The sequence below is a fragment of the Lacerta agilis genome, chromosome 6, assembly GCF_009819535.1.
Source record: "Lacerta agilis isolate rLacAgi1 chromosome 6, rLacAgi1.pri, whole genome shotgun sequence".
Classification (NCBI taxonomy): Eukaryota; Metazoa; Chordata; class Lepidosauria; order Squamata; family Lacertidae; genus Lacerta; species Lacerta agilis.
In genome coordinates, this window is record NC_046317.1 from 92,069,738 (window position 1) to 92,095,671 (window position 25,934).

A 25,934-nucleotide genomic window follows, 5' to 3' on the forward strand; every position below is an offset into this window, starting at 1 on the left:
AGTCCTCAATGTTCTTAGGTGCCATCAAACCCTCCAGTAAGGTGATGGCAGAACTTCCCAGCACGGTGAGAAGCACATCTACTTTATCAATTTCCCTAGTAAACCCTTGAAGCCGAACATAGCTCTTTATTCGGCGGAGCCATTGAGGCCATTGCTCGGAATGGCTCAAGTCAAAGTCTGGTGGTGGCCTAGTCAGCCCAGCGGCCATTTTCGTACCTTGAGCTGTCGCTTGTGTGGTGGTGGTCGATTCCGAAGGAGCTGCTGACCCTTCTTCGCCACCAGAGTTCTCCGCAGAGTCCAGCGTGACTGGATGTCGCACTCACTTTGAGTGGCAGGGCGGTGCTGCAGTGACACTCAGGCCTCAAGTCCAGGCCTCCAACTCAGGCTCACTGTGTGTGGCAGGCCGGTGCTGCAGTATCAACTTAGGCCTCAAATCCAGGCCTACAACTCAGGCCTACAACTCAGGCCTTAAAACTGGCTGGGCAAGCATCCCATCCTCGTCGCCAGTGTTGCATACTCAGTTGGAACAAGAGGCAGAGGCTGTGTAGGTTCCAAAAGTCCTTTATTATTGAAAACAGAACTAGACTTCAAGAACAGCCATGTTGCCTGTGAGCCTGCCCGAGCCAGACTGGCTAGCTGCTGCTAAACTCTGTTAGTTAACTTGTTTCCCATAGGAGTGTTCACCCACCAAGCTCGTCTGTAATTGGCTAGGTCGCGCCAGGAGGCGGACCCTGTAAGGTGGTTGAACAGCTCCTATTGGTTCCCATACACAACAACAAAAAACAAAAACTTGATTGTGTGAAGAGAACCCTGAAAAACATCCATTTGGAAACTCCCTAAGGCAGTGGTTCTCACAGGGTGTGGCAGAAGAGCGTGGCCAGGAAGATTCAAGGTCAATCAAAGAAGCATGTAAACATTTCAGTGCAGTATGGCACAGTAGCAAAGTAATTTTTTTGCAGAATATGGACAGATATATTTTCAAAATGAGGGCAAGAGCAAGGCTTCTTTGTGCTGCTGAGATGAAAGTTTGCCTCCAATTAGAAACACTGATAGGAGTTGCTTCTTTTTGTTTTGCAATGTATTTCTTAGCAATAATAAAGAAAAATCGGTGGCACATGAGCAATTTTTTATTCCCAAAGTGTGGCCCAGAGAAAAAAGTCTGCGAACTAATGCCCTAAGGCAGGGGACCCCAAACTAAGGCCCGGGGGCCGGATGCGGCCCAATCGCCTTCTCAATCCGGCCCGCGGACGGTCTGGGAATCAGCGTGGTTTTTACATGAGTAGAATGTGTCCTTTTATTTAAAATGCATCTCTGGGTTATTTGTGGGGCATAGGAATTCGTTCATATTTTTTTTCAAAAAAGGTCTGAGGGACAGTGGGCTGGCCCCCTGCTGGAAAAGTTTGCTGACCCCTCCCCTAAGGGCACACAGGGGGTAGCCTGATGTTTAAGTCATCCTTCTCCAATTTGATGCCCTCCAGATGTTTTTCACCGCAGCGCCTGCGGTGGCTGGAGCTGGTGAGAATTGTAGTCCCACACATCTGGAGAGCACCAGGTTAGAGAACACTGGTGTATTTAAAAGGAGCTTGTCTTCTTCTTCTTTGGCGATCCCTCGTAGCCGAGTAAGATGGTCTTCCATAAACATGGTTTTAACGATGAGTCCGCAAGTGACTGTGGAGGCCAATTCTGGATCCACACGTCCTTCCACTGAAACCAGCTGTTCTTGCTCCAAATCAATCTTCATCTTCTCAGGTGGTCCATCGTCTTTGTAATTTCATGGAATTAGTTAGAATCAGCTGGCTATGTTGGTCAGGTGTGTCTGCTTGGCCTGCAGAGGGCATTGATTTTTAATTTTTTGCACAATGCGACGAGTCTTGCTGGGTTGTTATGAAATTATAGGAAAGCTGTTTCCATATGAGCTCAGTGGTTGCACAATCCATACGCAGAGCCACACGTACTCAGATAGGAAGCCTTGGAGGCGGCATGGTTCAGTGGTACCCCTAAATCATGCTTCTGCTATTAGGATGGTAGACTGCGCCTGGGAAAGAAGCTCTCTTTTGGCCTCGAGAAGCAAGGCAAGAGATTCCATTGCAGTAACCCAGGCAGGACAGCTTAAGCAAACTGAGTTGCAGCACCTCTTGCTAAATCTTTTGATTTAGCTGCAAATCTTTCCCATCTTCCCTTATCGTTTGTAACTACTGTATACAGATAAAGGAGAGAGCACCAGACTCTTTCTGGAAGTGGCTAAGCCAAGAGATGATCACTTCTTCCTTTTTCCTCCACCCCCCCATAAAAACCAGTCAATATCTTTCAGTGGCCTGAGGCTCCCCTCTAGAAGTTACCCAGACATATTGTTTCAGCTGAATTATTGCCTCCTTCCTTTTATAATTAAGAGACATGATAGCAAGGTATTTTAGGGCAATCTTTATTTCGAGATAACACAGGCACCAGTTATCTACACTTTCCGGAAACAATTTTGCCAAGAGGAATAGGTCTCCGCCCCTGGGAGCCTGCTCAGTATTGCTTTTAAATTTGCCTGCTGTTATTTACTGTGTGGCTTTAAACCGTTCTTAGCTGTTATTTGTTTATTTCATAAAATTTATATACAGTCATGCCTTGGAAGTCGAACGGAATCCGTTCTGGAAGTCCGTTCAACTTTCAAAACGTTCGGAAACCAAAGCGTGGCTTCTGATTGGCTGCAGGAAGCTCCTGCAGCCAATCGGAAGCCACACCGGACATCCGGCTTCCGAAAATCGTTCGGCAACCGGAACGCTCGCTTCTGGTTTTTGATTGTTCGGGAGCCGGAACGTATGAGTTCCAAGGCGTTCGCCAACCAAGGTACGACTTTACTGCGTTATTGTCAAGCAAGCAAGCAAGCAAGCAAACAAAGCTCAAAGCAGTTTACCAAAAAATAATAAAACAATAAAATTATCACTCTCCAGGGTGCAAGCCTGCGCAGTGTGTCTGGAGGTCCCGGGCTGGCCAGATGACAAGACCCCACCTCTTGGCCTCACTGATGAAAAGCAGAGCAAAAAGTTTATGGTCTAGGAGTCTTGGTAGACCATCAACTTGACATGAGTCAACAGTGTGATGCAGCAGCTAAAAAAGCCAACGCAATTCTGGGCTGCATCAATAGGAGTATAGCGTCTAGATCAAGGGAAGTAATAGTACCACTGTATTCCGCTCTGGTCAGACCTCACCTGGAATACTGTGTCCAGTTCTGGGCACCACAATTCAAGAAGGATACTGACAAGCTGGAACGTGTCCAGAGGAGGGCAACCAAAATGGTCCAAGGCCTGGAAACGATGCCTTATGAGGAACGGCTTAGGGAGCTGGGTATGTTTAGCCTGGAGAAGAGAAGGTTAAGGGGTGATATGATAGCCATGTTCAAATATATAAAAGGATGTCCTATAGAGGAGGGAGAAAGGTTGTTTTCTGCTGCTCCAGAGAAGCGGACACGGGGCAATGGATTCAAACTACAAGAAAGAAGATTCCACCTAAACATTAGGAAGAACTTCCTGACAGTGAGAGCTGTTGGACAGTGGAATTTGCTGCCAAGGAGTGTGGTGGAGTCTCCTTCTTTGGGGGTCTTTAAGCGGAGGCTTGACAGCCACCTGTCAGGAATGCTTTGATGGTGTTTCCTGCTTGGCAGGGGGTTGGACTGGATGGCCCTTGGGGTCTCTTCCAACTCTAGGATTCTATGATTCTATAAGTTTGGCACCAGCTTGGCTGCAGGAGTTGCTAGAAGGAGGCACCATCCAGTCAACTTAGGGACTCCACTCTGACCTTGTGTGTGGCTTTCTCCTTGGCCGCTTTCCTCTGTCCTTCAGATAAACTGTTCCCAAGGTACTAAGTGCTTTCTTTCTTTCTGCACTAATAGTGGCACCTTGATCTCTGCCTAGTAACAAATCACCATCTGGGGCAGACCTGTACAACCTGACAGGGTCTCCCTCCTGTCAGCAATTGCGCTGCAGCATTTTGCATCGTAACTGCAGCTTCCGGGTGAAGCGCCACATGCCGGAAAACAATTTTCGGTCTGATGATACTGGGATAGAGGTGGTCCCTTCAAAGGCTTGCTGGAAGAGGACGGTCTTCAACAGATGATAGAGGTGGCGCCTTGTCTGGTCGGTGTCTACAGACCTCCTGATAAGACTTTATCTGCAGGGTGCTCTGTGCTGCAAAGCACAATGGCCAAGGGGCTATATAAGTACAGTAGCTGGTTCTTTTTGCAGCGGCACAACAGGGTAGCAATAGGAAGCCCCAGTGAGTGGCTGGACCAACCATTGCCTTCTCCATCAAGACAGAGCTGGAGCTCCTTCCATCTAAGGCACCCTCAGCTCCAACACATCAGGCAGCTGCTTTGCAGAAACACGGACAGGTACTCATCCCTCCTCCTCTGGCTACAAGTCCATCAGCCGGCAGAATTCTCTCTCTCCCCCGCCCACCCTGTCCTCTCCTGTCTTCTGTTTCTGACCCTGACCAGGCCCCCGTCATCTTGGGGTGACATGACCCCCTCTTTGCTGTGCAAACCCGTCTCCTCCTCCTCCTCCTTTCCTTGGCTGAGGCCACATTCACACCAAACATTTAAATCACCCATGATGCCACTTTAAAGCGCCGTGGTTTCCCCCCAGAGAATTCAGGGAGCTGTAGTTTGCTAAGGGTGCTGGGAGTTGTCGGGTGGCCTCAGTTCCCCTCCAAGAGAGACCGTTCCCAGAGTTCCCTGGGAAGAGAGGTTGGCTGTTAAACCATTCTGCAAAATACGTCTCTGTGAGGACAATAGGCATGTGCTATCTCTGTTTTCAGTCAAGGTTTTCTTGCATCCTTGCTTTTCGTTGTTCTGTGTGTTTTAGCCAGATTATATATTTATATAATTGAAATTGCACACCGCTTTGAGGATTGTTCCTTTTCCCTTTTCTTTTTTGAGCAAGGGGGTATATCAATTTTCTGATTAACATAAATAAATAAGCATGTTGGCACAGATGCACAGAGACTTTGGGGAGGCACTTTGCACATGGTCAGAGGTTCTCATATCACGTTTCCAGGAAGGAACTGCAGCTCTGAAAACAAATCAAACAATTCTCTCTTTATGTCATACCCTGAAAGACAGAACAATTATTATTTTTTTGGTGGTGTTGTTGTTACTTTAGAGGGGAAACTGGATTGGGGTTTGAGAGGTTGAAGTGGTAGGGTTTACTTTTAAAATAAATACCACACCATGCATCCTGGAGCAAGTGTTCCATATGCCTTCTAAAGGCGTGATTTGCTCACCCCTCTTTGGAAAAAATAAAACACATGGGGAGGTAAATGTGCCGATTCTGCAAAATCTGTAACACCATAATACCCGTGTTTCATATAACGCATATTGCACCTGTCTTTAGAGAGCTGTGCTGGTTGCTGATTTGCTATTGAGCCCCATTCAAAGAGTTGCCATTAGTATATAAAGCCTTAACAGTCTGGGACCAATTTACCTGTGAGATCACCTTACCATAACTCTGAACTGCTTCAATATGCTGAATTTGTAAGAACTTGATATTTTGCAGCTGCACTTTGGAACTCCCTGCCTGTTGACGTCAACCAGGTGCCTTCACTGTACTCTTTTGGTGCCTGCGAAAAAGATACTTGTTTAGGAAAGCCGGCCCAGACATGGAGAAAGACTCTGAAAATAATACAGTGAGGATGCCTGCTTGAGATCAAGAGGCAGGGAGTTCCAGGTGCCGCCACACTAAACGATCAAGTTCTTACAAATGTGGAACGGGTAGTTTGCAGCATCTACATTGGTGTCATCAAAAATATTCAGTACTTTGAGATAGTTCTTGTGCAGCTGTGTGCTCTTTTGCATCTGTCTTGCCAAATGGAAGGTGGTTCTTTTAAAAGGAGATTCAGAAGCAATGCAAAACACAAGTGAGTGGGAAGAAGAAGATTTTATTTTATTTATTTTTTCCATTGCCAAGTTTTAATTCACAAAAATAAGAAAAATCAAATTAACAAATGTCAAATCAATAAACATCTTATCCAGCCATGTACACAGACCTATTCAAACCTATACAAAATTTTAATAAAAAAAAATATTTCTAAACAGCAAGCAATATATACATACCAAGCATGCACTTGGAAGACCTCAAGAAGCAGGGAAGTGACTCCCCCAGGTAGCCTCAGTTTGCACAGCCCTGCGGCCGATCAGTCGGTGCAGGAGCTTCTGAAAAACTCTGCCCAAACCATCTGATTTCATAGATAGCCACCCCCTCCCAATGCCTCACTTTCCCACAATAATTTCCAACATCAAAGAAGGTTTCCAGAACTATCCTCCACAGGTGATTAAGGCAGCTGGGGGGGGGGCAGGGAGCTTCACGTCCTCCCAGCTGATTAGGACATTAAAGACTATTCTCACGCCATCAAAGAATTTAACAAGAGCGAGGGAGGCGGAAGGAACAGAAGCAGGAATTGCTCCGTAGCTTTTATATGCCTGTTGTCTTTGTCCATGGAGTTTTCTTGGCAGAGATGTCTGGAGTGGCTTGCCAGTTCCTGCTCCAGGTGGATCACGTTTTGTCAAAACTCTCCACCATGACCTGTCCGTCTTGGTTGGCCCTGCACGGCATAGCTCAGTGTTTTTCAACCACTGTTCCGCAGCACACTAGTGTGCCGCGAGATGTTGCCTGGTGTGCCGTGGGAAAATTACTTTATATATAGTCAATATAGGCACAGAGTTAAATTTTGTAACATTTTCTAATGGTGGTGTGCCTCGTGATTTTTTTCATGAAACAAGTGTGCCTTTGCCCAAAAAAGGTTGAAAAACACTGGCATAGCTCATAGCTTATCTGAGTTATTCAAGCCCCTTCGCCACGACAAGGCAGTGATCCATGAAGGACAGATCCTGTCCTGAAGCTGAGGCCAGGACAGGATCTGTCCTTCATGGATCACTGCCTTGTCGTGGCGAAGGGGCTTGGATTCAAACTACAAGAAAGAAGATTCCACCTAAACATTAGGAAGAACTTCCTGACAGTGAGAGCTGTTCGGCAGTGGAATTTGCTGCCAAGGAGTGTGGTGGAGTCTCCTGCTTTGGAGGTCTTTAAGCAGAGGCTTGACAACCATCTGTCAGGAATGCTTGGATGGTGTTTCCTGCTTGGCAGGGGGTTGGACTGGATGGCCCTTGGGGTCTCTTCCAACTCTAGGATTCTATGAGGCTCCAATACTTTGGCCACCTCATGAGAAGAGAAGACTCCCTGGTGTGCTCTTGTCCATGGGGTCACGAAGAGTCGGACACGACTAAACGACTAAACACCAACAACAGACCACTAACTCCTAGATACATTTTTTGGTCTACCGGGTGCATGTCTCATACAGCATCGTTTTAAGTGCCTTTCCCCCCCTTTCTCCTCCAGATAACGCAGATGACCTTCGCACACACCTTGGGCCTACAGAGGATGCTCAGGCTGATTTCTCTGGGTCTTTTGGCCTCTTGCGTGCAGATGGCCACGGGAGCGGATGGAGGCTTGAAGGTCCAAGTGACCCAGAAGGGGCTGAATTATGGTGCGTGACCTCACAGCAATCTCCGTACTTGGCCTTGAGCAAAACAGAAGGGGGTTCTGGAGATTTTTTTTTTTAAAGAGTCTCCCAGAAATGCTCAAATTGAGAACTTGTTGGTGCAGAAAGTACTTTTAAAAAATGTGACGTTTGCATTAAGGCAGTGGTTCCCAAAGGAGGAGGTGGTTCTACCCCCTGGGGGGCAGGATTTCCTAGGGAGACCCTCAGAGGCAAGGGGGTGGGGGGTGACTGTCAGACTTTTAAAAGCTGCTAGAGTGGCTGGGGAAACCCAGCTGGATGGACGGGGTACAAATAAATTGTTGTTGTTGTTGTTGTTGTTGTTGTTATTTATTTTATTAACATCACTGGATCAAGTTCATCAATTCTGTCTAATTAACTAAATAGTTTTAATTGATTAAATGTGCAATTAATTGTTACTGCTTTGAAGTTTATTGTGCTATCATCTTCCTTAGTGGGCCATGTAAACTGCTATTCTTAAAAATATATATGTTTTTTATAAGGTAGGGCACTAGGGCAGTCCTTTTTTCTAAATAAATGTTTAGGGGTACTCTCATTTTGTCTCAAGAAAACCACCATTCTATAGTTCAAATCGGGGAAAATAAAATCAGGAAATGGACAAAAGTACAAAGATTCACAAAATATTTAGGGGTATGCGCCCCCCCCCAGAAAAAAGCACTGGGGTAGGATGAGGGTGGTGGCCTGAAAAAGTTTGGGACCCATTGGATTTTCCTGTGGGGCAAGGGGGTTGCTTGCATGTGTGTATGTATGTTTGAAATGTATTTTGTGCAGTTATTTCTCAAAGGTATTCTTCACCTACCCGCAGCCCAGGGTTGTTGGTCCAGGAGCACCCCAGAACCTAAGATCTCAGGGCCCAAACCTGAGATCCAAGGGTGACCCCTAATGATGTCATGAAGGGTGGGCCCAGGGGATTCTTCCTCTGCCCTCCTTCCTAACACTGATCACTGGAGACGGAGGTTAATTGGGAGAGAGGAGGAAGGCAGACCTCTCTGATTCTGCCTTTCCCCCGCCCCTCTTTACAGCAAAGGAACTTGGAATCGAGATATTGAAGTCAGCGCTGAAGAAGGAAACGTTCCACAACATAAATGGTTCTTACACTGTCCCGCTTGCTGGGAAAGTGCAGTATTCTGTATCTGGGTAAGCGCGAGAGTGTGGCTCTCCACCTCCCCTCTTCTTGCCTGTCCCTGTGGGGTAAAGGATGTGTTTTGCATGCAGAAGCTCCTGGGTTAAATCTCAGAGCACCTGGGGCAACCCAGTCAGATGGGCGGCATATAAATAATTTATTATTATTATTATTATTATTATTATTATTATTATTATTATTATTAATTTAATTAGGCAGCATCGTCAAGGAGGACTCAGTGAGACCCCTGCCTGAAACCCTGGAGTGCTGCTTTTACTTTATTATCATAGAATCATAGAATTTTAGAGTTGGGTGGGAACCTGAGGATCATCTAGTCCAACCCCCTGCAATGCAGGAATATGCAGCTGTCCCATATGGGGGTCAAACCTGCAACCTTGGCATTATCAGCACCATGCTCTAACCAGCTGAGCTATCCAGTAGATTATCACGTGTTTTCATTTTGCATTTTTATGTCGTGAACTGCCCTGTGATCTTAGGCAGAATACTAATACTAATACTAATTGGAAGTTGGAAAGTGTCATCCTGGTGGTCAACAAAAGAGATTTAAAGACAGCTTTAAGGCAAGTTTTAAGAAATGTAGTATAAACACCGACAACCGGGAAACACTGGCCTGCGAGCGCTCCAGTTGGAGAACAGCCTTTACCAAAGGTGTCATGGGCTATGAATCAGTTACAGGTGGGTAGCCGTGTTGGTCTGCCATAGTCAAAACAAAATAAAAAATTCTTTCCAGTAGCACCTTAGAGACCAACTAAGTTTGTTCCAGTAGCACCTTAGAGACCAACTAAGTTTGTTTCGTGCATGCACACGAAAGCTCATACCAAGAACAAACTTAGTTGGTCTCTAAGCTGCTGTTACTGGAAAGAATTTTTTATTTTGTATGGGCTATGAAGACACTCGAACTCAGGACGCAAGGGAGGAACGTGCTAAGAGGAAGGCACGCTTGGCAAATCCACACCGTGATCAACTCCCACCCAGAAACCAATGTCCCCACTGTGGAAGGATATGTGGATCCAGAATTGGCCTCCACAGTCACTTCTTAAATTCTATTACGGCCATTGGCCCATATCAAAACAAAACAGACAAAGCAAACGGAAAATACAATTTGGAACAACTCGACATAAAACAATAAAAAACGAGGCAGCAACTGCTGCAATTTGAACAATATCAATTCTAATAAGAATAACATTTTAACTCAATTTGGTTAGTACATATGCAGGATAGGGATTCAGCTAAAACTTTATTTAAGAGTTAATTAATAACTTGATTCCCTCTTAATAATACTGGGTTTTAGTTAAACTATCAAAACTATGCAGTGACCACAGTCACTTCTGGACTCACTGTTAAAACTGTGTTTATGGAAGACAATCTTACTCGGCTACGAGGGATCGCCAAAGAAGAAGACTACTAATACTAAAATACTAATACTAATACTAATACTAATACTAATACTAATACTAATACTAACAGTCTGGCTTTGGTATAAGGCAGCTGCCTATGTTCCTTCGCCCATACCAGCCCAAGGAAGTGTTCAGCAGGAGGAGGGCCCTCCTTCATGTCTCTCTGTTCTACTTTTTAGGATCCAGGTCACGGAATTCCAGGTGAACCAGGCAGGCGCTGAGTTTGCTGCTGGGACGGGTGTCGACCTTTCCGTCCAAGATGCCAAAGTCTTGATGAGCGGTAACTGGAAGTTGGCATCCTTTTTAGGGTAAGAACTGCTTGCTGTCAGGGAGATGCTTTCGACTTCCAAGCAGTGGAGCTGAGAAGGAGGGAGAGCTTTGGCCGCCTGCTGCCGCTGTTGGGGTTTCATCCACACTGTACATTCAAAACACATGGCTCCTCCCTGCAAACAATCCTGGGAACTGTAGTTTAAGGGTTCTGGGAAGTGTATTTTTTATAATTAAAATATTTTATTATTTACAATGCACACAGGTAAAGGTAAAGGGACCCCTGACCATTAGGTCCAGTCATGTCCGACTCTGGGGTTGCGGTGCTCATCTCGCGCTACTGGCTGAGGGAGCTGGCGTACAGCTTCCGGGTCATGTGGCCAGCATGACTAAGCCGCTTCTGGCGAACCAGAGCAGCGCACAGAAACGCCGTTTACCTTCCCGCCGGAGCGGTACCTATTTATCTACTTGCACTTTGACGTGCTTTAGAACTGCTAGGTGGGCAGGAGCTGGGACCAAGCAACGGGAGCTCACTCCGTCGCGGGGATTTGAACCGCCAACCTTCTGATCAGCAAGCCCTAGGCTCTGTGGTTTAACCCACAATGCCACCCGCACATACAACCACACAATTACACCAACACAAATACCGACAATACAAAAATACAAACATAAATGCTACACTTATGTGACTTCCCTCCACCAGTGTTCGCCATTTCTTATTTTTTAATATTCTTATTTAGATTCCAATTTGTAACTCTTAGTATTATTTCTTAGTTCTGGGAACTGTAACTCTGTGAGGCGCAAACTACATTTCCCAGGATTCTTTAGGGGGAAGCTGTGTGCTTTTGTGTGTTTGCAGCTGTCCTGGCTGAAAAAAGATTCAGTTGCTGGTACAGTCTATGTCTCTACCTGGAAATGGAAGGAGTGAATGATCTTTTCCTTCGCATCAGGAAGCACATAACATCCCTCTGATGGAAGAAGCCCTGGCTCTTGCAGGCTTTCTGTCTGGGCATTGTGCTCCATCTGCCTGGAGAACAGAGCCAGCCCAGACACCCTTTCAGTTTCTCCATCCCATCTTCAAGAAGATGCTGTTCTGGCTGTACACCATCACTACTCTCCTTGCCTCATTCAGATGCAATGACTGCATCTTTCCCTTACAGAGATGACAGTGGCACTGTTGACATCACTATCGACCGGCTCACCATCTCTACTGTCATGGGAGTGGGCAGGGGCGATGAAGGACGGCTTCGGGTGTGGTATGAAAGCTGCCGTTCTGCCATGGGAGACTTCAGGTTGAAATTCTACGGGGGAACCAGGTAACCTCTAATTCCTTATTTTCCTAGACACTGAAAGGCAAAGGACTATAGCTCAGTGAGAGAGCACCTCCTTTCATGTAGAAGGTCCCAGGTTCAGTCCCCAGAATCTTCAGGTAGGGGTGGGAAAGACACCTGCTTGAAACCCAAGAGAGCCACTACTGAGCTAATGGACCATTTTTTTTTTTTAAAGAAGAGCTTGTAACTTGGGTGAGTTAGATTGAAATGATCACTTACAGTTTCGGGAGTTGAAAGGCTTTATTCATGCAGGAGCAGATTTATCTTGGCAGAAACTATTTACAGGATGGGTAGAAATGAAAAGAGAGAAAATGGATCAGCTTTTAGGGGTGGAGTTAACTTAAAAAGAGAGGCTACAAACAAGTGCTGGCCATATTGTTAAACAAACAGTGCCCCCATGCGGTTTAAAGTAACACATTGCCACTGTTGGAATAACTCAGCCAGTAAAGCATGAGGCTCATAAACCAAAATCTAATCTCTCTTCCCTACCCAAAGCTTGGGCGATGTTCCACAGAGAAGGGGCATCTCTCTTGCTTGAGGCCACTGCAAAACCCCTCCTCTAGGTTGGACGAACAGCAGTGTTAGGTTAGCCATCATATGGGATGGAGCATTTCTGTGCTCCCAATCCCACTGACATTTGCTCCTTCTTCCTCCCACAGCTGGCTGTACAACATTGCAGCGTCTGCTCTCAAGGACATGATCAAATCAGAAGTCAATCAACAAGTAAGATTTTTGAACTTCTAAGGTGAAGGACAAAAGCTGGACCTTATTACTGCTGCCAGTCTCCATTGCCCTGCCTGGCCCTGCCCTGCTCCGCGTGAGAAGCCCTGGTACATTAAATCAGGGACAGGGAAACTGAGGCCCGGTGCAAGCTGTTGGACTACAACGCCCATCATCCCTGTGCATTGGCCATGCTGGCTGCAGGGGCTGATGGGAGTTGTAGTCCCTCAACATCTGGGAGGGCAACAGGATCCTTTGTCCCCAGCATTAAATACATACGTTTGTGGTGGAGCAATCACCTAGCCCCAGAGCAGAATAATATAATAATAATAATAATAATAATAATAATAATAATAATAATAATAATACATTTATTATACCCCACCCATCTGGCTGGGTTTCCCCAGCCTCTCTGGGCAGCTCCCAATCGATTATTAAAAACACAATACAGCATTAAACATTTAAAACTTCCGTAAACAAGGCTGCCCTCAGATGTCTTTTAAAAGTCAGATAGTTGTTTATTTCCTTGACATCTGATGGGAGGGTGTACCACAGGGCAGGTGCCACCACCAAAAAGGCCCTCTGCCTCGTTCCCTGTTACCTCACTTCTCACAGTGAGGGAACCGCCAGAAGACCCTCGGAGCTGGACCTCAGTGTCTGGGGTGAACGATGGGGGTGGAGACGCTCCTTCAGGTATACTGGGCCGAGGCCGTTTAGGGCCTTAAAGGTCAGCACCAACACTCTGAATTGTGCTCGGAAACATACTGGGAGCCAATGTAGATCTTTCAGGACCGGTGTTATGTGGTCTCGACGGCCGCTCCCAGTCACCAATCTAGCTACTGCAATCTGGATTAATTGAAGTTTCCGAGTCACCTTCAAAGGTAGCCCCACGTAGAGCACATTGCAGTAGATAACTAGAGCATGCACCACTCTGGCGAGACAGTCTGCGGTAGAGCATCTGCTCTTCGTGCATAAGGCTACGGGTTCAATTCCTGGTGCATGCCCAGGTAGGGATGGGGTGGGGGGATCTTGACCTGTTTGAAATTCCGGAGAGCTGCTGCCAGTTAGTGTAGACAGTACTCAGCTGAATATATCAATGGTCGGACTCACTTCCTATGTTCCTAAGTGCGCAATGCTGACCACCCCCCCCCCACCTTCAGCTGGTGCCAGTTTCCCCTCTTCATTTGTGATGGGGAAAGAACTCTAGGTGACATTCACTGTCCATCCCTCTCAATGTTCTGGGCTTTCTCCCCTTCCAGCTGTGTTCGGAGGTCAAGAAAGGAATCGGCAAGATTGCGGAAATCCTGAAAACCATGAATGGTAAGTGTCGGGGTTTGGTTGCTGGAGCTCCTCGTGCACAAACTTGGGCTGCTCATGCACGAGGTACCAGTAGCGGGGAAAAGCGGCCAGCGTTCCGCGTGCTTTTGAGCACGGGCGCCGGCCAGGTCTCACAATCTGAAGGTTGAGTAAGACGAGTGATAGCTCCGAAGGTGTATGAGTTCTTAGTTGCCTCCTAGATAATTTACTGCCTCGAGAAATGAAGGATACCCTGACTCTGAATAGATGGATCAACTCAAGGAATTAAATTAAAAAATTTACTTTAAACCTTTTGTCCCCTCTTTACCCCAAAGAAAGACAGACACCGGTTGTATCTTTAGTGGCTTCGGCAGAACCCGTGTAGGCTCGTCCCCTAAACTAAGTTCTCCTAAGCTCAAAGTCCCTGCGCGCCCAGTCTTCCGCGAGGCTAACTAAATAATACTAAAACCGAAATATCTTCCGCAAGCCCAGCCCTAGGCTAAAACCCAAAAGAACCTAACTAAAGCTAAACCGAATGATCTTCCGCGAGCTAACTCTAACTAAAGGAAAAACCCATCCAACCCGTCCAGCCCGCTCCCAATACCCTTAAACTAAACCCTGAACTTCAACTGAAGGAACTAAGGAAAAACGTGCTAACTAACTGCCTAAACGGGGGTGCCTCAGCCTTTTATTTAGGAACCAACGTGACATCATGATCAATGCCTAAACCAATAAAATCACTGTTGCTGCCCTCCAAAAAGGCGGGAAGCAAGTTTAACGCTCATTAATAACTTTGAACATGACCGGAACTATGAAATAAAGGCGGATTAATCTCATTGGTGAACCAAACTATTCATTCTTACTTTCGCTTTCGCTTTTGCGCGTAGTAATACCAAAAGTAGTTCCCGAAAACTTCATTAAACAATTAAATAAATGTGGATCCTATGGCGGATCCGCGTAACGTATTCCGACAGGTAAGCACCTCGTATGTCTGGAGCTGCCAGCTCAAAATCACCCCTCTGGGAATAATTCCTGGCACACTGGTCTGCACCTTGCTAAACATTGGCTTTCTCCGTGTCCTTTTCCAGTCTCAGCCCAGTTGGACCCCATTGCAGGGATAGACTACTCCTTGGTGGAAAAGCCCGTGATTGATGTGGATCGATGCAATGTGGACCTGAAGGTAATGATGACCTTGGGGGGGATGGAGGGAGTAGGGAACTGGCAGAGAATTTCAGATTGTCTGTGGATCTGTGAAGCCTTTTTTCAAACCTCTCCATCCCAGCCTTCTGGTGAAGCCTGATCCCAAAGTAGGTAGAGCTTTGTAGCACTGTGAGGTTGAATAGCTGTTTCTCTTTCTGTGCGGCCTTCCCAAGGTGGAATGGGAAGCAATTCCCAGAGCGGTTGTCCAAAACAAAGGTGACTGGAAAAGCGGTCTGAAGGAGATGTATTGAGAATTAAATTGGTAAATTTAAATTTTAACCTCCTACCCCACGTGTGTGTGAGAAATATGAGAGGAAACAGGCTGTGAAGCCCTTTTAGCAGAGTAAAAACACTTGCGCACTTTTGCAGCCTACTGGAAGCGAGGAATTAGGCAGTTACACCTTTTATCTCTGTTTGCTGGTGATCTGCTGCCCTTTCCCTTCTTTATCCCCGTTGCGAAGAATAAACCACACATCTTAGTAAAAGCGAAAAGGTTTACTTACATTTCAATGCAGGCAGCAAATACTTCTAAGTAGTATTTGCCAGATTGCATTTCTTAGTACAGAAAGTATTGATCTGATGTGTAGAGATCTTTCCTATTCTAATTAATTCAAGAGGGTTCTGGAACTAATCACCAAACTTAAAACCATGGAGAAACCTGGTTTGAACAAAGACATTGGATTCTTATCTCATTATACATAACAAAGCCATCTTTAGCCATCTCACCCCTTGCATTTCCCTGCAAGACTAACTGCAGCCGTTTAGAGTCGTCAACAGGTTTTCCACACTTATCAGCCTATCACCCATTCCCACCACCCTTCTGAGTAATACCCCTCCCCACTCCCCCACTATATTTAAGGATCTGGTGACTTCTGTTTCAGTGTATCTGAAGAAGTGTGCATGCACACGAAAGCTCATACCAGGAACAAACTCAGTTGGTCTCTAAGGTGCTACTAGAAAGAATTTTCGATTTTGTGTGAAAGAAGTAAGCAGAAGGTTCCTGGTGTTTGGGTTATTCCTTCAGAGAAGCTAAGAACAGCTGGCTTAAATTGGTTCTGTTATCTCTTCTTCAAGGTCATGCTGGCTATAATAAGAGAAACAAGAACTTCTTCTTCAACTAATAGAGTCTTGAAGTTTTAAGGTTGACATGTACTGATTGCTTAGAGTTCAGCAGAAGAGGAATCTCCGAAACAGGGCCTTGTCTTGGCGCATTAATTTCACCTGACATATAAACTTTAAGAAATAAATCTATCCATAACAGACTTGAAAAACTTGAATCATTCAAATCAGTGTTGTGGCCTGAGTTCTTGTTTCTCTACAATTTTCTGCATTGCCTCTATCAAAAACTCAAACTTTTTAAGAATATACTAAGAGGCCAGAAGGAGCCTGGGTTCCACTTTCTCTTTCTAGCTCTTTTCCTTCTGGTGTGGTGTTTTGTACATAGTATGCCTAGTGTTAAGGTTTAGACTTATTGTAAGTTTTAAAAACAAAACAAAATAAAAAAATCCTTCCAGTAGCACCTTAGAGACCAACTGAGTTTGTTCTTGGTATGAGCTTTCGTGTGCATGCACACTTCTTCAGATACCTTGGTATGAGCTTTCGTGTGCATGCACACTTCTTCAGTGCATGCACACGAAAGCTCATACCAAGAACAAACTTAGTTGGTCTCTAAGGTGCTACTGGAAGGAATTTTTTATTTTATTTTGTTTTGACTATGGCAGACCAACACGGCTACCTACCTGTAACTGTAAGTTTTAAGTTACGTCTACTGCAAGTAGACTTTCAATGACAGTATTCAGGTTAAAAATGCTTCTCAGTTATTAAGTACAGAACTAGTTTCCAAAATGGAGTCTGGACTCTGAGCAGAGCCCAGGCATGTATGTCTTCTCACATCCTTGGCTTGAAATAAGACAGAGACTGTGACAAGGAGTGTAGCAGGGGGTTGGACTGGATGGCCCTTGTGGTCTCTTCCAACTCTATGATTCTATGATTCTAAGATTCTTTGTCCTATTTCCCCACAATAGGGGGATATCTACTGTAGGAATACAGGAACTCTGTGAGTCTTATCCCCTTAGAACAATAGCACCGAGGGCCTTCTGGCGGTTCCCTCACTGCGAGAAGCAAAGCTACAGGGAACCAGGCAGAGGGCCTTCTCGGTAGTGGCGCCCGTCCTGTCGAATGCCCTCCCATCAGGGATCAGAGAGATAAACAACTACCTGTGATTTAGAAAATACCTGAAGGCAGCCCTGTTTAGGGAAGTTTTTAATTTGTGACTTTGTATTGTATTTTGGTATTTGTTGGAGGCCGCCCAGAGTGGCTGGGGAGACCCGGCCAGATGGGCGGGGTATAAATAATAAATTATTATTATTATTATTATTATTATTATTATTATTATCATCATCATCATCATCATCATCATCATAATAGAATCACAGATTTGGAGGGGACCCCAAGGGTCATCCAGTCCAACCCCCTGCAATGCAGGAATATGCAGCTATCCCATACGGGGATTGAACCTGCAACCTTGGCGTTATCAGCACCACACTCTAACCAACTGAGCATTATGCTTATTTAGCAAACCTAATTGTTGTTTTGACAGCAGATTTCCCCACGTGGTTGACTTTGAGGGTCACAGGAAATTCAGTAACCTGAATACCTCAGGCCACAGGTTCCCCACCCCAGCTCTGGAGAATTTATTTGGGAACTTGGCAGAAGGTTCACACAGGCACTCTGAGGCTTCTCTCTGCCTCCAAGAGGGGCTATTTCTGTCTGTGCTTGTGGGGGTTTGCCAGTGTGAGAGCCAGTGTGGTGTAGTGGTTAAGAGTGGTAGACTCGTAATCTGGGGAACCGGGTTCGCGTCTCCCCTCCTCCACATGCAGCTGCTGGGTGACCTTGGGCTAGTCACACTTCTCTGAAGTCTCTCAGCCCTACTCACCTTACAGAGTGTTTGTTGTGAGGAAGGAAGGGAAAGGAGAATGTGAGCCGCTTTGAGACTCCTTCAGGCAGTGATAAAGCGGGATATCGAATCCAAACTCTTCCAAACTCTTGCAGGTTCCTTGCCTGGGATCTGCCTTCAAATTCTTCCTTCTTTGAGGCAGGTGGCAATCTCACCGTGGAGCGCCGTCCACAAGTTGACCACCTTCCCTCTTCTTCTCTCCTAGGGTCAGTTCTTTAGGGTAGGAAAGACCCTCCACGACGGCCCCTTCCAGCCCGCCCCCTTCCTCTTGCCCAACCAGTCAGACTCCATGGTCCTCCTGGGCATCTCTGAACTCGTCGCCAACTCAGCTGCCTTTGTGTACTACACTGCAGGGGCGCTCAAGGTGAACTACACCGATGCCATGGTAAGGAGGTGTGGATGTGCACAGGGTCCGTCAAGGAAGGCCATGATGCACAGGTACATGGTCCCAGGTTCGAATCCTGGCGTCACCAGTTGACAGGCTATGAGGCTGAAAAGACCCTGGCCCAAATCCTTGGAGACAGAGGCAGAGGTAGCTGCTCCAGGACCCGGGGACAGGGCTAGCTGCCTGGGGGGGTGGTTAGCAGGGGCAGGGCGAGCATCCCAGGGGGGCGCCACCCGCAGCGATTGGCAAGCATCCCAGGGAGTTGATTGGCACAGCAATCAGAGAGCCAGTGTGGTGTAGTGGTTAAGAGCAGTGGACTCGTAATCTGGTGAACCGGGTTCGCGTCTCCGCTCCTCCACATCATAGCTGTCAACTTTTCCCTTTTCTTGCGAGGAATCCTATTTGGAATAAGGGAATTTCCCTTTAAAAAATGGGAAAGTTGACAGCTATGCTCCACATGCAGCTGCTGGGTGACCTTGGGCTAGTCACACTTCTCTGAAGTCTCTCAGCCCCACTCACCTCACAGAGTGTTTGTTGTGGGGGAGGAAGGGAAAGGAGAATGTGAGCTGCTTTGAGACTCCTTTGGGTACTGATAAAGCATGATATCAAATCCAAACTCTTCTTCTATTGGGGGTGATCGGCGCAGCAATCGGCACCCAGGGGGACGATTGGTGCCCAGGGGGCGGAGGGGCGATTGCACAGGGGTGGGTTTCACCCCCCCAGGGATGACACTTGGGGTGGGCTGCCCGCACCGCTCCCCCCTTCCTACGCCCCTGCTTGGAGAGCTGCTATGAGTGTAGTCAACCAGACATACAGACACACAGACATACAGGGTAAAAGGTAAAAGTAAACTGTCTCGCATTGTTTAATATATGTTTTTATTGCATTGTGAAAGCTCTCTGAGGTGCTTCAAATGAGAGCCAGTGTGGTGTAGTGGTTAAGAGTGGTAGACTTCTAATCTGGGGAATCGGGTTCGCGTCTCCCCTCCTCCACATGCAGCTGCTGGGTGACCTTGGGCTAGTCACACTTCCTTGAAGTCTCTCAGCCCCACTCACCTCACAGAGTGTTTGTTGTGGGGGAGGAAGGGAAAGGAGAATGTGAGCCGCTTTGAGACTCCTTCGGGTAGTGATAAAGCAGGATATCAAATCCAAACTCTTGTAAATTAAATTGTGAATATAATTATTAATACTGCGCTAGGTGGACTGATGTCCTGACTCGGCAAGGGGCAGCTTCTCAGGGTCTGAAGGGTCTTGGCTTGCCATAGGGTTGCTATCTTTCAAAAAGTGAAATTCCTGATTCCCGCAAAAAATTGTGACCTTTTTTTTAAGGAAACCAGCTTTTTTGGGGAATAAGCCCAAATTCCCCCAAAATAGTGGTTTTGAGCTGTTTCCGATACTTTTTCCATCTCATTGCCATACACCCGGGTTTTCGCTGAAATTTTTTCTATCCAGCTAAATCCCCCCCCCCCGATGCCATGCTCACACCCAAAAACCAGGACATGTCAGGAATTTCCCCAACGTATGGCAAGCCTATCCTTGCCCAAACCCCTCTTAGGGCTGATCCAAACCTCTGCAGGTGTGGGTCTCTGCTATGGAATGAATGAAGCTTCTAACTTCCCCCAACCATAAGTCGAAACTATAACGCATAGAATTTTTTTATTCACACCAGTGACTATAGCATGTGAGATAATCCGGTACAGCAATTTTAATCAAAATAAGAGGTGGCGTAGTTAAATAAATAAATAAATAAATTATGTGGTGATCTGTCATGGAACAACCCTACTGAAGACTGTAGCAGTGGTTGCCCAGACCTTGTTGTTAGTTGCAAAGGGCCCCCCAAAATGTAGCTCTGCCATTGCACCTCCGATCGCCCCGCCACTTCTCCTGGAGAAATGTGATATTTAGCACTGAACAAATGGCAATTGGGTTTTCGGTGGATGGCTGTTTGTTCCAATTCAGCACTAAAGAGCAGCTCATCTAAGTGAGAACTGTGGGGCAAAGGCAAGACCGCGCATACCTGGTCCTAGAAAACACAGGACAAGCGTAAAACCTTTCTAGGCCCTGGGCAAGAAGAAGTGTGGATTGGTCCCTGATCTCCAAAGATTACTGAGAGCAAATCCAGTGAGTCAGCCTGGAAACTGGGGCTGCCCTAATTGAACATTCACAAGCGTTGTCATTTCAGGTCCCCAAAACTTTGCCTTTGCGTCTGAACACCAAGAACGTGGGGATATTTGTACCAGAGGTGAGTTTAGGCTTGTGAAGGTATGGGGGGGGGGGAGGAACAGATTCCCCCACCCAGCCACAAGAGCCAAATGCAAAACTGAAAACCTCTTGTGAAATCTTTTCTCTTGTGAAATATTCCTTCTTTTGGAGCGACGGGTCACAAAAAGGTCTTGTCTGTTGTGTTTACTTCCCCTCTCTATCTCTTGTTCTGCTCTTTGATGGCCCAGAACAGCCTTTAATTTGTTGGAAGGAAGTGATGGTGCAGGATACCTTCTGACCTTCTTTGATGTTAGAGATTGTTTGGAGGAACGTGCGGTATTGGAAGAGAGGGCCAGCTAATTAATAATCGGCACTAGCTAGCTGGGCAAGGCACATGGGCTAACAAGTTAGCTATCTATAAATCGGATGGTTGGGGGGCATAGTTCTGAGCAGCTGGTGCACGGACTGATGGCCGCAGGGCCGTGCAACCTGAGGCTACCTGTGTGTGTGTGTGTGTGTGTGTGTGTCACTTTGCCACTTCTTGAGGGCTTCCCAGTGGCAGATCGAAGGGCTTGCTTGGTAATGTATATAATGCTTGCTGTTTGGAATAAAATATATAATCTTCTCTCTCTCTTGTGTTTGTATTGCTTCTGAATCTCATTGAAAGAACCACCTTGCATTTAGCAAGGCACACCCCATCCTGTAATAATTCTCATGTGGAAGCACCCCCAGACCCAGAAATATTGATCTCTCCCCTTGCCCCCACCCAATCGTAATGAAACACCCGTTCCATCGCAGCGCCTCTCTTTTCTCCCCTCCGCAGCTGAACGAGCGCTTTCCAAATATGCCCATGGAGTTCCACCTGTCTGCCCTAAAGGAACCTGAGCTACGCTTCCAGCCCACTGGGGTGGAGGTCACGCTCTTTGGATCTGCAGAGGCCTTCGTCATCCTCCCGAACGCCAGCCTGGCCTCCGTGTTCCTGCTGAATATTGTAAGCATCGCTAACAGGTGGGGTTGGTGGAGAAACAGAGGTCCCCCCCCTTCTCTGAGGTGGTGGGGAGAGGCTTCAATATGAACCGTCTTAAAGGACGAGAGTGTTGGGAGGAGGTGTGCGTCACAGGTCTGCTGCTGCTACTAGCGCGACCAAACTGTGCCTGCATCGCACGGGGTTGGACTAGATGACCTTTGGGGGTCCCTCTGCAATTTTATACGTGTGCTTCTGGGAGCTGTAAGGGAAGTGGAGGCTGCTCCTGCTAGCCCAGAGAGCGGCTTTGCCTGTCGGCTTCTTCCCTCCCCGGCTCAGGGTGGATGGGGACGAAGCCAGAACGGGTCGGTCTCTTGCTGCCGTTGGCTCTGGCTTCCTCCATCATTGGTTTAGCGCACCCTGCTGCTGGGCTCCCAGCCTTCTGCCCTACCATTCCCCAATGCGCACAGGAAGCATGAACGGCCCAAGAGGCATCACCCAACTGAGACTCATCTTCTTCTCTCACTTTGGCTTACAGGACGCCAACCTCACGGGACAACCCCTTCTGAAGCCTGGGAAGCCTGGGAAGACCCTCGGCTATGCTGGGGTTTTTGTGACCCTGAAAAAGTGAGTGTCACTCCTCTTCTCTGGCTCCAGGGTCTTCCTCTTATCCTGCACCTGTTCTCCCCAATCCCCAGGATTAGCGCAGGATTCCTGCCTGCTGTTCTCTCACCTTTAATGCGGACCTCCGTGCAATTATTATTATTATTATTATTATTATTATTATTATTATTATTATTATTATTATTAAATTGCCCCTGCCCATCACCACCTGCTTTGCACGCAGAAAGAAGAAGAAAAGAGTTTGGATTTGATATCCCGCTTTATCACTACCCGAAGGAGTCTCAAAGCGGCTCACATTCTCCTTTTCCCTTCTTCCCCCACAACAAACACTCTGTGAGGTGAGTGGGGCTGAGAGACTTCAGAGAAGTGTGACTAGCCCAAGGTCACCCAGCAGCTGCATGTGGAAGAGAGGAGACGCGAATCCGGTTCCCCAGATTACGAGTCTACCGCTCTTAACCACTACACCACACTGGCTCTCCGAAAGCTCCGAGTTCGGTCCCTGGCATCGCTGGGTGGAGATGGAAGGACCGGGGAGACCAGGGTTTAAATCCCGACTCAGCCATGAAGCTCATTGGGTGACCTAAGGGGCCAGTCACTGCCTGTCAGCCTGACCTACCTCACAGGGTCGTTGCGAGGATTAAATGAGAAGAATGCATATACCCCCTTGAGCTTAACTGGAGGGAAAAGGTGGGATATAAGAAATGGAATGAAGAAGCAAATGTTGCCGAGAGCATAAAAGAACCCCGACTTGGTGCTTTCTCATCCTTCCGTGTCTCCAGCAGGTTGCGCCTGTCTAAGGAATGGTCCAAGGTTGGCGAGATCAGGGTGAGTCCAGAGGAGGAGGAGGAGGAGGAGCTCATGGGGATGAAGGAATGGGTGGGGCTTGGAATCTGGAGGTTGGGGTTGTGTGATGCACTTAGCTGAGCCCACACACTCTTCCCTCCTTCAAACCAGTGTTTTTTTGGGGGGGTGGAGGGGGTGTATGCAGGGGTACATACACCTCTAAACTTTTTGTGAATCTAAGTTTGGCCTCATTGAGCGGCAGTATTTCAATATGAGTAGGAAAATGAGAGTACCCCTAAATATTTTTTTAAGGAAAGAAGCACTGCTTAAAACTATACATGTGGGTTCTCAAAATAGATAGATAGATAGATAGATAGATAGATAGATAGATAGATAGATAGATAGGAAGGGGGCAGGCATCTGGGGAAAACGATTCCCCCCCAATTATTTATTATTTTTCCAAATTATTACAAATCAAACCAAATTAATTTCATTTAATACAATTCCTTAAAATCAGGTTTCCCGCGCCTGTTCCAAACATATGACCACCATCACTTTCTTGCATAGCCGCATCATTTCTCATTTAGAGTCCAGTTGACACCCTTCACTTGCCGTCAAACCATTCTTCCAGCTGGCTACTTTTCCCGCCTTACAAACAGCACCTCAGTTACATCTTATAAATAAATATTCCATTTCACATGTGTAGTCCTTCATGTACAACGTTGTTCCAGGTGCGTGCATTTTATGAAACAAAAGAATAAATCAAAGTTTGCATTAGTTTGTCTGCCTGCTTGGCCTCTGGCCCTGCCCAACACTGCCATGTGGCCCCCAGAAGAAGGGAATGTGGCCCTCAGGCTGAAAAGCTCCCTGCTTCCTGTATGGTGACCCTCCATTTCTAGAGTGTGTCCCCCCCCCCATTTTTTACTCCTCCATTTTTCAAACCCACTGTCTTTGTGCTACGCAGGTGACCGTTTTGGAGTCGCTGCTGAAGGCGGCCAGCAACTTGGGGATGTCAAGGCTCAACAGTGAGTGCAGAACAGTTTCCCTCTTCTGCTTCTGCTTTGGGGGGGGGGGGGGCTTCCTCTGCCTCCTTCCACCTTATTTGGGATAGAGCATTTGCTTCGCATGCAAAAGATCTCATTTTCAGTCCCCTGGAATCTCCTGCCTGAAGTCGTGGAGAGATGCTGTCGGCCCGTGTCAACAGTACAGAGCTAGATGGGCCAACGGCTCCTGACTCGGAATAAGGCCGCTTCCATGGGCTTTAAAATTGGATCCCATGAACCTTTTAGATTCATGGGATCCTATTTTTAGATTCACAGCTATATAATCCCTGGCAGGTGGCCGTCCAACCTCTGCTTAAATATCTCCAAGGAAGGAGAGTCTACCACCTTCCAAGCCATCCATAGCCCTCTACTCTTCCATGAATTTGTCCAGTCCCCTTTTACAGCCATCTAGGTTGGTGACGGGTGGCGCTGTGGGTTAAACCACTGAGCCTAGGGCTTGTCGATCAGAAGGTCGGCGGTTCGAATCCCCGCAACAGAGTGAGCTCCCGTTGCTCGGTCCGTGCTCCTGCCAACCTAGCAGTTCGAAAGTACATCAAAGTGCCAGTAGATAAATAGGTACCGCTCTGGCGGGAAGGTAAACGGCGTTTCCGTGCGCTGCTCTGGTTCGCCAGAAGCGGCTTAGTCATGCTGGCCACATGAACCAGAAGCTGTACGCCGGCTCCATTGGCCAGTAACGCGAGATGAGCGCCACAACCCCAGAGTCGGACATGACTGGACCTAATGGTCCGGGGTCCCTTTACCTTTAGGTTGGTGGCCACCTGCTATTAACCTGCCGTTGGGCATCTTGGGAGAGCTGTGCCCTGAAAGGCAAGTTAAATTTCCAGCTAAACAAATCATTTGCATTTCTGTAGAGCGGCTGGAGCAAGCGATCGCTCTTCCAAACATCTACGGCTCCAGTTTACTGAACCCCACCGTCGTGACGAACAAGGTGAGTTCCTAGTGGCGGGAGAGGTGTGGCGGCTTCACTTTGCTTGTGAACCAGACTTTCGTCAACCCAGAAGACAGGAGCAGTTGATGCCATGGCCTGGTTACTGCTTGGCTTAATGCCAGGCAAGCTGGCAAGCCATGGCAATGAGGAAGAAGAGGGTGTTCTGCAGACAAGCAGCTGGTGAGAATGGAAGTGAGGAGCAGGTTGGAGGCTGTCTGGCCCAGGAACAGGAGAACCTGGAACCAGCATGGGTTGGGATCAGGACCCTCCTCCCAGGTAGGTGAGGCAGGGTGCCAAGCAGAGATCTTAGCTCAAGACTGGCTTTATCATCTGGACAAAACAGGGTGTTCTGACCAGGGGAGTGTTCAGTCCAGAGAGGGACTCTGATTCTCCCCAGAGCCAAGAAGGCACAGCTTCAATGCCGTTTGGCACAATGGATCTTGATATTGTCGCTTACAATGGGGTGCAGAGAACAAAGGTTTGCTCTTTTCAGCTCACGGCTTGATCTGATTAATTTGAAGCAGGTCCGTCGCGTTCGCGCAAAGTCTTAAGAAGGCTGTGAATGTCACCAGGCAAAAAAAAAAATGTCAAAAGGCGGCGCCGTTATTCCGCTCCAGGAGTTGAGAGAGCTTTGATGGTTCCCTTTGGTCATGCAGCTCAGACCAGGTCATGTTTCTGGGTGACTAAGGTCAATTAGGGAGCAGGATTTTTGATGGCACCATTCAGGAGCTAAGATGGCGCCCGGGATCCAAAATGGAACCTGAGAGAGTTTGGACAAGACAAAGCCCAGTCACATGCCATTGATCCCCCCCCCCCACAAAAATGGTTTTACATTATTTTATATTTTCTTACAAAGTAATAATAATAAAAACTTTCATTTACATCCCACCCTCCCCGGCCAAAGTCGGGCTCAGGGTGGCTAACATCAGATACATAACATTGGCATAAAATCAAACAATAATTAAATTACCTCCTTAAAACATCTCAAAATCAAATTAAAGTCTAATTAGATTGCTTTCCACAGGGTTAGGGTTGGGAACAGTAAGTGCTCCACTGAACTGAAATTTCAGCCTTCATGACATAGGAAAACAGCCAAGTAAACAGCTATTTTGGTGGA

General features: G+C 47.1%; 1 protein-coding gene across 1 annotated transcript in view; it reads left to right on the top strand.

The window, feature by feature from the left end:
- Positions 1-25,934, top strand: part of LOC117047828 (bactericidal permeability-increasing protein-like) — a 41,691-nt gene that overhangs the window by 14,399 nt on the left and 1,358 nt on the right. The window contains exons 2-15 of the mRNA XM_033151053.1: positions 7,377-7,524; positions 8,580-8,694; positions 10,278-10,406; positions 11,526-11,681; positions 12,356-12,419; positions 13,676-13,736; positions 14,801-14,892; positions 18,074-18,253; positions 20,435-20,494; positions 21,278-21,445; positions 21,957-22,045; positions 22,825-22,867; positions 23,790-23,850; positions 24,741-24,817. Coding sequence (XP_033006944.1) covers positions 7,386-7,524; positions 8,580-8,694; positions 10,278-10,406; positions 11,526-11,681; positions 12,356-12,419; positions 13,676-13,736; positions 14,801-14,892; positions 18,074-18,253; positions 20,435-20,494; positions 21,278-21,445; positions 21,957-22,045; positions 22,825-22,867; positions 23,790-23,850; positions 24,741-24,817 — 1,434 coding nt within the window. The 5' untranslated portion in view covers positions 7,377-7,385. The remainder of the gene's footprint in view (positions 1-7,376; positions 7,525-8,579; positions 8,695-10,277; positions 10,407-11,525; positions 11,682-12,355; positions 12,420-13,675; positions 13,737-14,800; positions 14,893-18,073; positions 18,254-20,434; positions 20,495-21,277; positions 21,446-21,956; positions 22,046-22,824; positions 22,868-23,789; positions 23,851-24,740; positions 24,818-25,934) is intronic.